General features: G+C 41.3%; 1 protein-coding gene across 1 annotated transcript in view; it reads left to right on the plus strand.

The window, feature by feature from the left end:
- The window catches only part of arhgap15 (Rho GTPase activating protein 15), a 776,478-nt gene that overhangs the window by 469,653 nt on the left and 287,633 nt on the right, over positions 1-19,192 (plus strand). Inside the window, exon 10 of the mRNA XM_078552497.1 lies at positions 569-691. Coding sequence (XP_078408623.1) covers positions 569-691 — 123 coding nt within the window. The remainder of the gene's footprint in view (positions 1-568; positions 692-19,192) is intronic.

The following is a 19,192-nucleotide window of genomic DNA, read 5'->3' on the forward strand; positions in this document are numbered from 1 at the left end:
CCATACATCTGTGTAAACCTTAACCATGATCAAATTGCCTGTTGGTGCCCTATGTCAATGCTGATACATAAAGAGCAGCTCTGAAAAAGAGTCATATGGACTCAAAATGTTAACTCTGTTTCTCCCTCCACAGATGCTGTCAGACCTGCTGAGTTTTTCCAGCATTTTTTGTTTTTATTTCAGATTTCCAGCATCCTCAGTATTTTGCTTTTAGCTTTATATGTGCATTTCTGTCGAGTTGCCATTGTAAATTAAGCTGGAGCCCAGGAGGAGTCAATGCTTCCAGGAAAAGGAAGAAAATTTGACGAGGGAAAGAAACTTCAGTCTAGCTCATTTCAGAAGGAGGATCTTAAGGATCTTAAGCTGTTCTTAATGTCTGCTCCATTTTGGTACTTTTCATCAGCAGAAACTAATCTTTGGAAATTAGAGTTATTTTATATGACAAGTCAGAAATTCCTGATAAAGTTTGTAAATACTATTTTACTTTTCCAAGTATTAATGTCTGTAGGCTACCTCTACAAGGAATTGCTTCAGTTATATGACATCTGTTTTACTCTTTTATCCCCAGTACTACGACTGAACCACAGCTCATCAGACACCTCTGAGAAGAAAAGAGTTAAGAGCAGACTAAAAAAATTTATATCAAGGCGACCTTCATTGAAAACCTTACAAGAGAAAGGACTGATTAAAGGTAATGTGTTTGATTCTTAAGTGCAGTGGCTCCTCAGTAAAATATACTGATGCACCACAGCCTCTAAGATAACATTCATTGTTTATGCATTATGAGTGCTTCACTAATGGGTGAGTCATAGACAACTTATACAAAAGCAGACAAAGTTTTATGACATTTGTCTTATGGACACAATACAATTGCCTTTGTGTTTCTACTGCTCTTTCCATTTGTGGCAGTGTGTCACTACCACTAAAGCAAAGGAAGGAGAGAGACTAACTTAATGCAACATCCAGACACTGCCACATTGATTTTATTCCTTTGAAGACAGCATGTCTGTTGTGACCATCACACCACACTCCACTTTTGGAGATAGTGCTGCAGTGCATTGGAACTCTATCCTTTCAACTTTGGGATTTTGGTTCAAATTCCATATGACATGTGAACATCTATTTTCTATGATAGTTGGCCCATATGGCCATGAATCCAAAGCATAAATGGCTCATAATTCTGTATCAAATGCCTCAAAATTGGCCACATGAGTGGATGCTTAAACTGGTAGAATTCAGGGTGTCAGTAAAGTGCACACCTTTGTCCTGGATTGTGTTGAACATCTTGAGTGCTGTTGTAGCTCCAGCAATCCAGGCAAGTGGAAGGTTTTTACAACATTCCTGATGTACCTTTCGGGTGGTGAAAAGGCGTTGAGGAGCCACTCACTGCAGAATACCCAACATCCAATCTGCTGTAGTAGCCATAGTATTTATGCTCAATAGTGACTCCCCAATCTGTTGATGTGGGGAGCTCAATGATGTAATGCTATAGAACTTACATTCAAAAGTAGCAAAACATTAATTTAGAATGGATCTCCGGCTATGTTCCCATTAACACATAACAGGAGCATGAGAGTGTGAGGAAAAGTTGTTGCCCTGGGTATGATGACTTCCAAAAGTACGCTTAGTGCTACCAACATAAAAAAAGTGCTGACATGCCTTTCTTCTGCTACCATTTTACCTCATGGACCAAGCAGTTCTGCTAATTTTTGTTATATGGCACATTCATTTTATATTGAGCAATGTAATACTCCATGTAAAACAAACTAGAATGTGTTGCATCATCAGACAGTACTTTTTGAGGCCGTAGATAGGTAACAGCTGAAATTTCACACACTCAACTTCACACTTGCACTCCAATCTCACTTCCAATTCCCCATGCAGTCTACTAAGCATTAATATTCACCCACAACATTTAGATGATAGGAAATATTTTGTTCAAATAATACAATAATACGGAACCAATTTGAATTTTCTGTACCTTTAAATTATGCCACCAAAGAGAGAGTGTATGTTCTGCATTTTGACTTGATTTGCCTGCCTGGCACACGTTATATATCTGTAAACCATTTGGTAATTTTGGGTTTGCAGGAAGACTTGTTCTCCAAGATTAAACATTTAGGTGCTAGCACTTATTTTTTTGTGAAAAGAAGCGTCTAAAAATCATAAAGTGGCAATTGTCAGTTTAGGTCAATAACTCAACAACTATGTATTGATATAGCACCTTTACTGTGATGAAACATCCCAAGGCATTTCAGGGAGGCATTATAAAACAAAATATGACACCAAGCCACATAAAGAGATATTAGGGCAGATTGATCAAAGAGGTAGGTTTTAATGATTGTTTTAAAGGAAGAAAATGAAGTAGAGAGGTGGAGAGATTTAGAGAGTAAATTCCAGAGTTTAGGGCCTAGGCAACTGAAGGCATAGCCACCATTGGTGGATAGGTTAAAATCAAGAATGCTTAAGAGGCAGGAATTCGAGGAACATAGATATCTCAGGGGGTTGGAGGATATCACAGAAGTAGGCCAGGCCATGGAAGTATTTAAAAGCAAGGATGAAAATTTAAAAACAAGGTGTTATTTAACTAGGAAGTAATGTAGCTCAGTAAGCACAGGTGTGATGGATGAATGTGATTTTGTGCAAGTTAGGACATGGGCAGCAGACTTTGGATGACCTCAAGTTTATGGAGGGGAGAGTGTGGGAGGCCAACCAGGAGTGCATATTTTAATCAAGTCTGGAGTTATCAAAGGCATGAATGAAGGTTTCGGCAGGAGAAGTGCTGAGTCAGGGGCAGAAACGGGCAGTATTACGAAGGTGGAAATAAGCTGTCTTAGTAACAGCATGAATATGTGGTCGAAAGCTCATCTTGGGGTGAAATATGACCCCCAAGGTTGCAAATTTAATTTAATCTCCAGACAGTTGCTAGGGAGAGGGATGGAATTGGAGGTGGTTCCTCAAAAGTTGTCCCGTCCCCTACCCCTCAACTCACATCTTTCTCTAGTTTATCTCCTATACACATTATTCTTGTCCATGATCCCAGCTCCTGCTCCCTTGACCCTATTCCCACTGAACTGCTGACCGCCAACTTCCCTTTCTGGTTCCTATATTAGCTAATATTGTTAATGGTTCTCTTTAGGTTCTGTCCCCCTCGCCTTCCAATCAGCCTTCATCATCCCTCGCATAAAGAAAAATGCTCAATTCTCCTGTTCTTACAAACTACTTCCCCATTTCCAACCTCCTTTCTCCCCACAAAATACTTGAAAGTGTTGTCACTCCCTAAATTAGTGCTCATTTTTCCTGGAAATCAGTGTTTGAATCTCAGTCAGGTTTTCACCTCTGACACTGTACGAAAATAGCTCTCAGAGTCACAAAAAAAAATCCTATGTGACTGTGACAAAGGTAAATTATCCCTTTTCATCCTTCTCAACCTGTTTGCAGCCTTTGATCATGTTGACCACAACATCCTCCTCCAACACATCTCCACTACTGTCTAGCTAGTTGGGACTACACTACCCTAGTTCAATTTTTAAATATCTAATGGCTTCTCTTCCTGCCCCCATACCATTATCTCTGGTGTCTTCCATGGATCTATCCTTGGACCCCCCTCCTATTTCTCATTTAAGTGCTAACCCTGGGCAACATCATCCATAAACACAGTGTCAGTTTCCACATATATGCTGATGGCACCCAGCTCTACCTCACCACCATCTCTCTCAACACCTCCACTGTCTCTAACTTTTTAGACTGCTTGTCTGGTATTTGCTACCAAATGGTTGTAAATTTCCTCCAGCTAAAGATGGGGAAGGCCAAAACCATTGTCTTCAGTTTCAGCCACAAACTCCATTCCCAAGCCAATGACTCCATTCCTCTCTTTAACGACTGTCTGAGCTTCGGCCAGATGTTTGCAACTGCAATGTCACATATGACTCCAAGATGAGCTTCCCAACACGGATCTGTGCATTGCTAAAAGACCATTTATTCTAACCTCTTGATCCCACCGCTGCCTCAGGTTGTTTGCTGCTGAAACCCTTTCTACACTGTTGTTACCTCCAGACTTGACTATTCCAATGCACTCCTGGGCAGCCTCCCACATTCTACCATTTAGAAACTTGAGGTCAAACTAAACACTGTTCCCATGTCCTAATTTTTAACCAAGCCCCATTCACCCATCACCGCTGTGCTCGCTGGACTACACTGACTTACATTAAAGCATTGCCATGGTTTTAAAATTCTCAGTTTTGTTTACAACTCTTTCCATGGCCTCAACCCTTCCTATCTCTTTAGTCTCGTCCAGCCCCAAAACCCTCTGAAATATCTGTGCTGCTCTAAATATGGTCTCTGGAGCATCCCAAATGTAATTGCTCTACCATTGGTTGCCATGTCTTCAGCTGCTAAATCCCTAAGCTCTGAAAATCTCTCCCTAAACCACTCTGCCTCTAGCTCTCTTTCTCCCTTTAAGATGCTCTTTAAGACCTACCTCGTTGATGAATCCTTTGATCAACTGCCCTAACATCTCCTATGGCTCACAGTCAAATTGGAACTTTTGTTATGTTAAAGGTGCTATATAAATAAAAGTTGTTATAAGGGGAAGGTCTGAAGGTTTGTACCAAAGAAATGTGCAATCAAATGGGCCAAAGATACAATCTCATCCGAACATATTTTGAGAAGTGGGCTGATAGCCATCTTCACCCTAAAATATATTGCAATGTCATTAATTGGTTGCAAAATAACATTTAAATGTGCATACCTTGTTCATATTAGAAAACTATCACCAATACCATTAGCCTTGTTAACATCAGAGTTCCTGGCTCCTGTGAGGGGAGATTTCCTCCAGACATCCTGGTGCGGAGCAGATATCCCACCTTTAAGAGTCACCAGCCAATCAGAGGCCAATAACTCTCCAGCACTGGCAGCTCCATTGGGAGCAGTGGCCACTGCCAGTACTGCATTGCAGCTTGGGCCAGGGATCGACAATGGAGCCACATGAAACAGATGAGTGGGGTGGGTTTGCCAGTGCCAGACAGGGACACCCATGCAAAGGAGTGTCTTATTCCGGGTCCCTCCATTCCTGCTGGAGGATGCCTCCATTGAACACGGAGTGCCCAGCAAGGAGGGATTCACTCTACCAGGCGCTGGACCTACCTGCCAGAGTTTTCAACTAGCGGCGGCAGAAACCCACAAGTGGCCATTAAGGGCCTCAATTGGCCTTCATGTGGGATGGTCATCCTCGAGCCTTCCTGCTCCAGGCTTAATTGGTTAGGCGCAGGAAGGCAGTGGGATCTCCATCCTGCACCTACCCACCTAATCACATGGCCCCACCCCTCCGGGGGTGGAGGGGAGAGTTATTAAATTCCCCCTTTTGCCTCAGAAGGTTGACAGAACAGGGATGAGGATAAATTTAATGCAAATTAGTGTTTATTACTTACTTTGTTATAATTTCAGTTTTCATTTTAATAGTTTAGGATCAATATTACAATAATAAAGTGATTCCTCATGCTTGTGTAGCTTCATTACTATTATATTTGTGAGCGAAAACATAATAGGTCTATAGGGCAGATATTTACCTCGATTCAATGGCAGGATTGTGGTCTGGATGGCAACATTTTTGTCGAGTGTTGGAGCTGTTCCTTTTCCAATGGAGCCATGGGGGTACATACATGTCTTTCCTTGGAGGAACAAACCAAATCTCTGCTCCTTCCAATCCAGAACTCTTTGACTGAACTTCTGTGTCTTTTCATTGGAGGGTGGGGGAGATGCACCCCTTGTCCATTGAGGCATATAAGTTCTGTGACGACCCATGATCCCACAAAATTCATCAGGGTCTGTGGCTGAAAGCATACAAGCATGAAAATGGATTTTCAGGAAAAAAACATCACTCTCATCCATTGCATTTAGTTTCATAAATCTGGATTCTAAGAGAACAGTTCATTCTTTCCTTGACCCTGTATATTAACCAAGCAAAACATTTCTAAAGAGCCTTCCTGCCCCAGACTTAATCGGGGGGAGGCAGGAAATGTGGAAAATTTCATATTTTTTTCTATACCTGAAATTACAAAACCAAAAAAATGTCTGAAATGCACATTTGAAAAGATACAATCAAGTTTTGAGTGCAAACTCTTTGCCCGAATCAGGAAAGTGAAAGATGGCAAGCCATTTAAGGGGACTGAACAAAACCAAAGATAGGTGAGAGTCATTGAAAGATGTCCAAATTCAGCCCGCAAAATAGCTTTAGTAACCTACAATCAAGTTTATTAGAAAAAAGAAAAACTTGCATTTATATCGCATTTTTCATGACCACCGGACATCTCAAAGTGGTTTACAGCCAACTAAGTACTGCTTGAAGTGTAGTCACTGTTGGAATGTAGGAAATGCGGTATTAATTTGCGCTCAGCAAACTCCCACAAACAGCAACATGGGAATGACCAAATAATCTGTTTACTGTGATGTTGAGGGATAAATATTGGCCAGGATACCGGGATAACTCCCCTGCTCTTCTTCAAAAATAAGAGTGTCACAGGATTTTTTACATCAACGCAAGTCATGCAGACGGGGCCTTGATTTAAATCTCATCCAAAAGGCACACCTCTGACAGTGCAGTACTTCCTCAGCACTGCACTGGAGTGTCAGGCTTGATTTTTGTGCTCAAGACCTATGGGACTCAAACCTGGAACCTTGTGAATCAGAGGCATGTGTGCTCCCAACGAAACTACAGCTGACACACACAAGCCTTCACACAGAAGGTTTGAAAGAAATGTCGGATGATAAATATAAAAAGGTCATTTCAGTCAGGCATTGAGAAGCAAAAGGTGTGCAATCTAAGCTCATTAAGGCAGCTGAAGGCTCAAAAATGAAAGTGTAAAACCAGCTCCAAACTGGAGGGAAAAGGAGCGGTAGAATGATGGGAGAAACATGGCTGAAGAGAGGCAGTCAGAAGTTGCTAGACTTCGTGTTCAGACCAGTCATATCGTGAAATAAACAGCAGCTGTGTTCCTTCCATGATTTATTAGTTAATATTGTATCACTTTCAAGCACTTTGTCAAAGTGCAACACATATTAAAGAATATTCAGGCAATGTTAAATACATTGAAACATGTTAATGGATGAACTGTAAGTCAATTTCAATACAGGTGTGGATATTTTAACTTTATTTCACAAGTAGCTTCAAAATTATTTTTTTCAATAGCGTACCTGATACTTTGAGGTCAGTTTCATGAGTTTAAAATCAACTGACTCAATAATCACTTCATTCTCTGACAATAATGTAAAAGTAGAACTGACAGTAAATATGTTACACCAATAAAACGTCCTGAACTTCTGAAACTAAAATAATCTGAATGCTTTATTACAGAAATACAAATGAAAGCAATATACTTTTCTTTTTATAGATTTAAATATAAGCCTATAAAGGTTCACCAATGTGAAAACTCCATCTTTAGAAATCTGGTTATAAATACTATTACAGTAAAAGTAATCTGTTGCCAATCTGGTCTGCAGTAGCTTGTGAATGATGTCAGGTGACATTTATGTACAGCTATTAGTGACAGGTCAGATAGCAGCTCTGCACGGTAAGATATATTAGCGTAAAATCTGAGATGATTTAGTTTAGTTTGTCCATGGTTTTGTATTAATGCTATAACCATATCAATCATCTCATCCTCCCCTAATGAATAACAGCCACAAAATAAACTGCTGCAGGATTATTTCCCTTAAAATGCCTGTTGATTTTCCATACTCAAATATTGACTAACTGCCTGTGCTTGATGTATGATTTACTGGGTTGATGCAGCCTACTGTTAGTCCTTAAGTATGAATTTTACTTTTTCAGCCAATTCAGAATAACTGCACATTTCATGATATATTAAAATTGACTGCTTAAATGGACTCAGTGTGGGAGTTTCATTGGGTTTAAATTGATAACAGCTGGGCAGCCAAACAGATTAAGCATGTAAAAACTGAGAATAAAACCCGTTCCCTCTGCAAACAGCATTCTGTTCCACAAAAAGATGAGGAGGAAATACTGAATAAAGCTGGGATTGAGAGTCTTTATTAATCAGGAGCACTAATTGATTATTTAGGTTATAAAATGCTAGCACCGTGTGGGATTGTGTTACCATGGGCAAATGTGAAATTGTCCATTTTGGCAGGAAGAATAAAAAACGAAGCATTTACCTAAATGGTGAGCCACTGCAGAGCTCTGAGATTCAGAGGGAGCTGGGTGTCCTAGTGTATGAATCACAAAAGGCTAGTATGCAAAGCTAATAGAATGCTAATTGTTTACTGCGAAGGGACTTGAATACGAAAGTAGGGAGGTTGCTTCAATTGTACAGTGAGGCCACATCTGGAGTACAGTGTACTGTATTGGTCTCTTTATTTAAGGAAGGATGTAAATGTGTTAGAAGCTGTTGAGGGAAGGTTTACTAGACGAATACCAGGAATGGGCAGGTTGTCTTTTGAGGAAAGATTAGGCTTGTATCCATTGGAGTTTAGAAGAGTAAGGGGTGACTTGATTGAAACATATAAGATCCTGAGGGGTCTTGGCAGTGTGGTTGTGGAAAGGACGTTTCCTCATGGGAGAACCTAGAACTAAGAGTCACTGTTTAAAAATAAGGGGGTCACTCGTTTAAGACAGAGATGAGGAGAATTTTTTCCCTCAGAGGGTCGTGAGTCTTTGAACTCTCTCCCTGAAAAGGCAGTGGAAGGAGAGTTTTTGAATATTTTTAAGGCAGGGGTAGATAAATTATTGATAAGCAGGGGGATGAAAGGTTATCGCGAGTAGGCAGGAGGTTACAATCAGATCAGCCATGATCTTATTGAATGCTGAAGCAGGTTCCATGGACCGAGTGGCCTACTCCTGATCCTAATTCGTATGTTCGTAAAGAAATTTTTCAGTGACAGAGATTTTCATGTAGTAGGGGTTTTGCAAGGCATTTGTTCTTCCTCTTCATTCTTCAAACTCTCTGCCTTACACATTTCAGCTTTTCATATCTTTCTGCGTTTTATTGGCCAACTACGGACTATCCTTTCCAGTTCCTCATGAAGAGCAAATGCACATTGATACAAGCACGTTCTCTTTCCTGTATATTCACTATTTTAAAATGAAAATGTATCAAATAGTTTCATAATCTAGTTTGTGTAAAAAGTGATGAAGTTTATTCCAAATTGACATCTCCACCAAGCCCATGAGCATCAAGAATTCCTTTATGAACAATATCTTCAAGCACATTGCATGTGAAGCTTCCTTCCAGGCCCATTACAACAAGCCCACAACCATTGGTGCCAGGGAAATCCAGACTAGTGTACACTTTCTGCTGCCTGGAGAACTCCCAAGCATTCCATGTAGGAAAAGACAAAGACTGTGACCAGGTACACCAGTTCTACGTAAAAATCCATAGTTCTCAAAACTGTATAACCCTTTATTTCTCTCTTTCAGTCTTTCTTTCCTCCAACTATCAACAGGCCTTTAAAACTTAAGTCTGTTAACACTGAACCATAGAATTATAGAATGATCTAGCACAGACAGAGGTCATTTGATCCATTATGTATGTGCAGACACTTTGAAAGAGCTATCTAATTAGTCTCATTCTCCTGCCATTTCCCAATAGTCCTGTAGATTTTTCCCCTTTAAGAATTTATCCAATTCCTTTTTGAAAGTTATTATTGAATCTGCCTCCACTGCTGTTTGAGAATTCCAGATCATAAGAACAACTGTGTAAAAAATAAAACTCTCTTCATCTTGTCTGTGGTTCTTTTGCCAACAATTCTTTCCTGCCTTTTTCAACTTTGGTGGCGTAAAATACTATGGGTCTTCACCTCTGGTTCCTCAATTAAAAGGCATGCTGCGACCCTAGCTATCACTTTTAACGTTTGTCCAGTGTATCTATTTGATCAGAATAATGGAAAATATATATTAGTTCCTAAAGTGAAGTTTCAGTAACCTGACCATATAGTTTTTCAAATAAAGTATTGCAGTTCAAGTTTTGCGTTCTGCGCACATTATGAGATCACTGGCAAATTTATGGAAGACCTGTAATTCACCCTTTGCAGAGCAGATTTTGAAAGAGAAGCCATCAGCTAACAATATACTTAAATGACAAGTAATTCTACTAAAACTTTAAAATCTTTAATCTCCATCTTGAGCTTTATAGCCTAAATTACATTGCTACACTCTCATAAAATGAACTGTATCACTAATTGATATAATAAGTTAAAAAATAATGTGAGGGGCCTGGCTGAGTTTCAGCTTCTGACATCATCGATGGAATAGTCCGTTGCCATTGAGAGAGCAACTTAAGGTGGAACTCTATACGAGCAATACTTTTTTTATTATTAATTCGTGGGATTTGGCCATCGCTGGCTAGGCCAGCATTTAATGCCCATCTCTAATTGCCTTTGAGAAGGTGGTGGTGAGTTGCCTTCTCGAAACGCTGCAGTCCCTGTGGCTTAGGTGCACCCAGAGTGCTGTTAGGGGGGGGAGTTCAGTATTTTGACCCAGTGACAGTGAAGGAAGGTGATGCATTTCTAAGTCGGGATGGTGAGTGGCTTGGAGGGGAGCTTCCAGGTGGTGGTGTTCCATTCATCTGCTGCACTTGTCCGTCTAGATGGTAGAGGTCGTGGGTTTAGAAGGCCTGTGTAAGGAGGCTTGGTGAGTTCCTGCAGTGCACCTTGTAGATGGTACACATTGCTGCCGCTGTGCATCGGTGGTGGAGAGAGTGAATGTTTGTGGATGGGATGCCAATCAAGTGGGCTGCTTTGTGCTGGGTGGTGTCAAGCATCTTGAGTGTTGTTGGAGCTGCACTCATCTAGGCAAGTGGAGAGTATTCCAATATAGCCCTGACTTGTGCCTTGTAGATTGTGGACAGGCTCTGAGAAGTCAGGAAGTGAGTTACTCACCGTAGAATTCCTAGCCTCTGACCTGCTCTTGTAGCCACAGTATTTATATGGCTAGTCCAGTTCAGTTTCTGGTCAATGATGTCCCCAGAATGTTGATGGGTGGGATTCAGTGATGGTAATGCCTTTGAAAGCCAAGGGGCAATGGTTAAATTCTCTCTTGTTAGAGATGGTCATTGCATAGCACTTGTGCAGTGTGAATATTACTTGCCATTTGTCAGCCCAAGCCTGGATATTATCTAAGTCTTGCTGTATTTGGACATGGACTGCTTCAGTATCTGAGGAGTTGCAAATGGTGCTGAACATTGTGCAATCATCAACGAACATCCCCACTTCTGACGTAAGGAAGGAAGATCATTGATGAAGCAGCTAAAGATGGTTGGGCCGAGGACACTACCCTGAGGAACTCCTGCAGTGATACCCTGGAACTGAGATAATTAACCTTCAACAACCACGACTCTAACTAGCAGAGAGTTTTCCCTTGATTCCCATTGACTCCAGTTTTGCTAGAGCTTCTTGATGCCACACTCGGTCAAATTCTTCCTTGATGCCAAGGGCAGTCACTTTCACCCCACCTCTGGGGCTCAGCTCTTCTGTCATGTTTGAACCAAGACTGTAACGAGTTCAGGAGTAAAATGGCCCTGGCGGAACCCAAACTGAGCGTCAGTGAGCAGGTTATTGCTAAGCAAGTGCAGCTTGATAGCATTGTTGATGACCCCTTCCATCACTTTACTGATGATCGAGAGTAGACTGCTGGGGCAGTAATTGATTGGGTTGGATTTGTTCTGTTTTTGTGTACAGGACATGATTGGGAAATTTTCCACATAGCCAGGTAGATGCTAGTATTGTAGCTGCACTGAAAGAGCTTGGCTAGGGGTGCGGCAAGTTCTGGAGCACAAGTCTTCAGTACTATTGCCGGAATATTGTCGGGACCCATAGCCTTTTCAGAATCCAGTGCCTCCAGCTGTTTCTTGATATCACATGGAGTGAATTGAATTGGCTGAAGACTGGCAGCTGTGATGCTGGGGACCTCCGGAGGAGGCCAAAATGGATCATCCACTCGGCACTTCTGGCTGAAGATTGTAGCAAATGTTTCAACCTTATCTTTTGCACTGATGTGCTGGGCTCCTCCATCATTGAAGATGGGGATATTTGTGGAGCCTCCTCCTCCAGTGAGTTGTTTAATTGTCCACCACCATTCATGCCTGGATGTGGCAGGACTGCAGAGCTTAGATCTGATCCATTGGTTGTGGAATCGCTTAGCTCTGCCTATCGCTTGCTGCTTATGCTGTTTGGCATGTAAGTAATCATGTGCTGTAGCTTCACCGGGTTGATACCTCATTTTTAGGTGCACCTGGTGCTGCTCCTGACATGTCCTGCTGCATTCTTCATTGAACCGGGGTTGATCCTGGGCAATATGTCGGGCCATGAGGTTACAGATTGTGGTTCAGGACAATTCTGCTGCTGCTGATGTCCCACAGCAGCTCTTGGCTGCCCAGTATTGAGTTGCTAGATCTGTTTGAAATCTATCCCATTTAGCACAAGGATTGTGCAGTGGTCACTCCTATCGATACTGTTATGGACAGATGCTCCTGCGGCAGGTAGATTGATGAGGATGAGGCCAAGTATTTTCCCTTTTGTTGGTTCCCTCACTACCTGCCGCAGACCTAGTCTAGCAGCTTTGTCCTTTAGGACTCGGCCATCTCGATCAGTAGTGGTGCTACTGAGCCACTTTTGGTGATGGGCTTTGGAGTCATCCAACCAGAGCATACTTTGTGCCCTTGCCGCCCTCAGTGCTTCCTCTGAGTGGTGTTCAACATGGAGGAGCACTGATTCATCAACTAAGGGGTGGGGGGGTGTTGGGGGGGGAGGGCGGGTGGGTGCGGGGGCACGTAGTAATCAGCAGGAGGTATCCTTGCCCATGTTTGACCTGATGCCATGAGACTTCACGGAATCTACAGTTGATGTTGAGGACTCCCAGGGCAACTCCCTCCTGGCTGTATATCACTGTGCTGGTAATAGTGGTGTCTGGGACATTGTCTCTAAGGTATTTTTCTGTGAGTATGACTATGTCAGGCTGTTGCTTGACTAGTCTGTGAGACAATTTTGGCACTAGCTCCCAGATGTTAGTAAAGACGACTCTGCAGGCTCAACAAAGCTGAGTTTGCCATTGTCATTTCCGGTGCCTAGGTCGATGTCAGGTGGTCCATCTGGTTCCATTCCTTTTAGGCTTTTTAGTGAATTGATACAACTGAGTGGCTTGCCAGGCCATTTCAGAGGGCAATTAAGAGTCAACCACATTGCTGTGGATCTGGAGTCACATGTCAGTCAGACCAGGTGAAGATGGCAGATTTCCTTCCCTAAAGGGTATTAGTGAACCAGGCAGGTTGTTTTTTTACAACAGTGGTTTCACCATTAGACTTTCAATTCCAGATTTTCAAATTTCACCATCTGTCTTGGTGGGATTCAAATCTGAGTCCCCTGCATCTTTTTTGGTTTACTAGGCCTCCAACAATACCACTTTGCCACCGACTCCCCCTACTTTAATCAAAAGGGCTGCCCTCATCCCAAACACTGCAAAGGAGAAAGAGATAAATCTTCGCCTTCACCACATTGGCTGTAATCTGGCTGAGTCGGTCAATTGCCCCTTAAAGAAACCATCTGATTTTCATTCTTCAGTAGCAGCATTTTTGCCTGTGAATCAGGAAGTTGTGGGTTCAATTCCCACACCAGAGACATGAACACATCAATCCAGGCTGACACTTCAGTGCTGTACTGAGAGAGTACTGCACTGCCAGAGGTGGCATTTTTCATTTAAAATGTACATTCCAAACATCAGTAGTGGGGAAAATGCTAGAGTCTATTATAAAAGACGTGGTAACAGAACACTTGGAAAGCATTAACAGGATTAGACAAAGTCAGCATGGGTTTATGAAAGGGAAATCATGCTTAACTAATCTACTGGAGTTTTTTGAGGATGTAACTAGTAAAATAGATAAGGGAAAACCAGTGGATGTGGTGTATTTGGATTTCAAGAAGGCTATTGATAAGAGGCTAGTGGGCAAAATTAAAGCACATGGGATTGGGGATAATATACTGGCATGGTTTGACAACTGGTTGACAGACCAGAAACAGAGAGTGGGAATAAATGGGTCTTTTTCCAGGTGGCAGGCGGTGACTAGTGATGTACCGCAGGGATCAGTATTTGGGCCCCAGCTATTCACAATATATATAAATGACTTGGGATGAGAGAACCAAATGCAATATTTCCAAGTTTGCTGATGACACAAAACTGGATGGGGTTGTGAAGAGGATGCAAGGAGGCTTCAGAGTGATTTAGACAAGTTGTGTGTGTGGGCTAACACATGGCTGTTGCAGTATAATGTGGATAATTGTGAAGTTATATGCTTCGGTGTGAAAAACAGAAAGGCAGAGTATTATTTAAATGGTTATATATTGGAAAATTTGGATGTAGAAAGGGATCTGGGTGTCCTTGTACACCAGTCAATGAAAGTAAACAGGCAGGTGCAGCAAACAATTAGGAAGGCAAATAGTATGTTGGCCTTCATTGCAAGAGGACTTGAGTTCAGAAGTAGGGATGTCTTACTGCAATTTTACAGGGCATTGATGAGACCACACCTGGAGTATTGCATGCAGTTTTGGTCTCCCTACCTAAGAAAGGATATACCTTGCCATAGAGGGAGTGCAGTGAAGGTTCACTCAGCTGATACCAGGGATGGCAGGACTGTTGATGAGGAGAGATTGGTTCGACTGGGCCTGATTCACTAGAGTTTAGAAGAATGAGAGGGGATCTGATTGAAACGTATAAAATTCTAACAGGGCTAGACAGACTGGATGCAGGGAGGATGTTTCCCCTGGTTGGGGAGTCTAGAACCAGGGGCCACAGTCTCAGGATACAGGGCAGGCCATTTAGGACTGAGATGAGGAAAAATTTCTTCACTCAGAGGGTGGTCAACCTCTGGAATTCTCTACCACAGAACGCTGTGGAGGCTGGGTCACTGAGTATATTCAAGAAAGAAATTGATAATTTTTTGGATATTAGGGGTATGGAGAGAAAACATGAATCTGGCATTGAGATAGAGGATCAGCCATGATCACATTGAATGGCAAAGCAGACTCGAAGGGCCGAATGGCCTACTCTTGTTTCTAGTTTCTATGTTCCTATGTTTCTGTCTATTCATCTGCTCCACAAGACTCCTCTCATGCAAGGAAAATGGATATTTATCCCAATGAGTCCTCTCCGAAAGGAGAAATAATTTATTTCTTGTAAAGCTATTTCATGAGAACCAGTTTGTTGGTTTCAGGTAAACTGTCTCTGACTGCCTGACATTGATACAGATGCTCAATAGTGCCTGAAAGTTAACTGTGACCAACAGTAAAATTTGGATCAGAGTACTTAGATTCAGGACTCATGAACAAGGAAAATGCAAGCAGATCTGCTCTTACTTTCTAGCCAGAGACAGACATGAATCAATTAAGGAGGTGTTTGCCAGTCAGGACATTTCAGGTCTTTCTATAACTTTTTTACTGGCAGAAATCTCCAGAGGATGAAGTCTCTGTTAACCTTTTTACACGATATTAAGTTAAAGTGCTTCTCCTAGAATGCAGTTCCTTTGATAATTAACATTTAGGGATGAGATATATGTTGAAAACTTTTAACATCAAACCTGTTAATCAATAAGCTTGGTTGGGTACTTGTTCCAACCTTATGTGTATTATCGTTTTTTTTTCATAATAGAATATTGGAGAGAGAGAGTGGATTAAAAAACAGCCCATTGAAACATAAAGAAAAGTTAAAATCAAGGTACAGCAAAGACCATGTTACAAATCATCCAGATGGACAAAACCACAATAGACATGGCCACTTTAGATACAATATATTTTAAAGCATTGTGATCTGTCTCAGCAAATTCACAGCACTTTCCATCAGCAGTTCTTGTCCCTATGATCCAGAAGATATAGTTTTATTGACTATCTGCCTTTCATAGAAATGCATGAACCAAGGATTAACAATTACCCTTACTTACAGTAATTGTTACAGGATTTACTGTGGTTTTGTGCTACAATACCTTCCCCTTGGAAATGGTATTATGGAACATGTATCAAACAGTAGCAGTATTGTCCACCCAAAAATATAGCTTTAGTTTGAGCATTGCTAGCATTACTACAATGATGTTTGCACTGCTCAGTTAAGAGGGAGGAGTTGAGGGGGGAGGTGAAGAATAAAACTAGCTCCATTACTCTCCACATTAAATGACATATCATTAAATTATATAACAATATTGGTGAAAGCTGCATGGTCCAGCATTTCACACTCACCAGATTGAAAGAAGCCAAGAGCTAAAAGAAAACACATTTTTGAGGGGGGATGGGGCAGAAGTCCAGGGTAAAAATCAAGGAATCTGCATTGCCACTGTAATGCCACTGAATCTTACCTCTAAACTAAAAACAAAAAGCTAAAAGCTACTGCGGATGCTGGAAATCCAAAACAAAATAAAAACATAATTACCTGGAAAAACTCAGCAAGTCTGGCAGCATCGGCGGAGAAGAAATCAGTCAACGTTTCGAGCCCTCATGGCCCTTCAGCAGAACTGCTGAAGGGCCATGAGGGCTCGAAACGTTGACTGATTTCTTCTCCGCCGATGCTGCCAGACTTGCTGAGTTTTTCCAGGTAATTCTGTTCTTACCTCTAAACTGTTGGCTGCAGTTTGCTACTTATATATGCATTATGCTTGCTAATCTAAACAAAATATTGATTTGAAAATTTGGGCAAATATTTACATTGCAGAAACATGTGCATTTCTGCAGAATGGAACATATGTTACTTTGAGCTGAAATTCTCCAGCCATGCACAGGACCACTTTTGCATATTTCTCCTTTACTATAGTTTTCATCTAAGGAGATTGTTTAATAAGAAATAATATGATATCTCAAAAGCTGTTTTGCCGTTGATGTACTTACTTCTTGGTGCTTCACTGTAAAGATTGTCCAAGCAAAAAAGAATAATTAAGCTGCTTGTATCTATTTTTTTTAACTTAATCTTTTCCTTTTGATCGTTAAAGCCTGAAATTTACTGTTCAAAGAGTTTATGATAATTGCAAGTCCAATATTTGACAAAGTATTTAACCAAAGTAGGTTCACTCAGCTTTTGACGAAAAGGTAAATGAGGATGTGAAGCTATTCTAGACAGGCGGCAGTGTTGTAACACATTGAAGCTTAAATGCATTGATTTGCTTACATTTGCTACACTGTAAATTCCTGTTTTAAATTATCCTCCTAGAGATAGGAGCCAAGTAGAGACAGCGTAATTCCCTACAGAAAGCCAGAGAGAAGTGGTGCCATTCTTAAAGTATCTCTTTTTGCTCGATTACACAGTGGGATTTTATAGCTGACCATCTTAATACACCATATGACAAGTAAAGAGAGGCTAATATTCACATTTCATTGTTTTCTACTATGTGATCTATTTCATGAAACATATGCTTTTGAGGTAGTTTTCATATTACAGCAGTGATTAAGAATCAATCCTTTGACCATTGAGGATAGACTTCCCACATCAGATATCTTTGGAAGTGAGCTCAGACTATGCTTCTGTAGTTGCATTGGTAATTTTTTTTTCTATTCGTTCACAGGATGTAGGCTTCGCTGGCAAGACCAGCATTTATTGCCCATCCTTAATTGTACTTAAGTTGGCGGTGAACCACCACCTTTAACTCCAGTAGTCTGTAGTATGGTGAAAGTACTCCTACAGTGCTATTGAGGGAGCTCGCGGATTTTGATCCAGAGAGGATGAAGGAACAGTAATACATTCCCAAGCCAGGATGGTGTGTGATTTTGAGGGGTACTTGATGTTCCTACGTGCAGTTACCTTTGTCCTCCTAGGTTGTAGCGGTCATGGGTTTGGGAAGCATAAACCACTGAATGTGGGTGATTGCTGTAAATGTCACATATATCATATAAACAAATCTTAAAGCTAACATGGCGAATGTTAATGCCATTATTATGTTCCTGTAAAACATTGAGCAACATTTATTAGAAATAAACTTACACAGGAGTCCTTGAAAGAAATCCTCAATAACACTGCTACATATTTGATTCATCCAGAAATATGCCAAAATAATGATGCATAGTGAATACACCAGATACTAGTCTTCTGCTGCTGAAACCAGGAACCATTTAAAAAACATGTTAGCAAAATTAAAGTTAATGATCCAAAGTACCAGTATTTGCAAGTATATTTATTGTACAAATGGAATATCATATTTGTATATGGTTTAAGAAAAAAATTCCAATCATGATTTGACCTATACAAAACATTTGTGACTTTGAGCCTCATGGATTATTAGACCACTCAGTTGGGACATACTATGGAAAGCCATGCAATATCATTTGTACATCTCTTGGATTACCAGATGTAGTTCATTTTGAAGCTGGGCAGTAAGTCATCCAGAAAGCTAAAGTTTAAGTCACTGCCTTGTGCTCACTAGGCACATAATCATGAGTTACCAGCCATGCGGCTCACTGGGACAGTTTTATGGAGAGAGTAGAGAGAAAAAAAAGGTCAAGAATTGCTTCATCTTGTAAATGCCCTCTGTCATTCAGACATGAAGCCATGATGACTGAGGCCCAAGACCATCTCAGCTGAAGGAAAATCATGTCTGTGAGTAAGCAGGAATACAGTCTCAATCATTTAAGTTGTTGGTTCCAAGGCGCCTGCTAATGCTCATTAAAGAGCCGACAGCATTTTGGTGATAGCACTTTATCTAATGCCCTCTCCTAACAGTGATTAGATGTTTGAGAGCTCATGTTGATTTTGAGCACTGCTTAAAGAGATGCTCACCATTTCATGGCCATTGCCACTGGGGCTGCAAAGGGGATCCTCTGGAACACAGCAGGAGACTTTCTCAGACATTTTGTCAAGGTTTCACCAATGGTAAAGCAACATTTTTTCAGAAATTCTCTAAGGACTCCAGCTATAGGATTAAATGCCTTGCTACTTACGGAATACCTATAAGAATCACCAAAAAAGACGGTGCTTGGTTGTAGGCATCTAACTTGCAGTTCCCCCTAGACCTGGCAAGGAATGGGAGGACATGAGGTCAGGCAGAATAGTACTAGCTGCTGCAGAAGATGGGAACAGAAGGTCATGGAGGCTAAGGTGGCCACCTTCTCAATGCAGGTACAGACATCCCTCCCACTCTGAAGCTCCTCTACTAGGATCACAAGTGCTGCTTCTGAGAACCTGGGCACCTTCTGCCTCAGTCCCTGTGTCATCCAGCAA

The sequence above is a fragment of the Cetorhinus maximus genome, chromosome 11 (genome assembly GCF_964194155.1).
Source record: "Cetorhinus maximus chromosome 11, sCetMax3.hap1.1, whole genome shotgun sequence".
Classification (NCBI taxonomy): domain Eukaryota; kingdom Metazoa; phylum Chordata; class Chondrichthyes; order Lamniformes; family Cetorhinidae; genus Cetorhinus; species Cetorhinus maximus.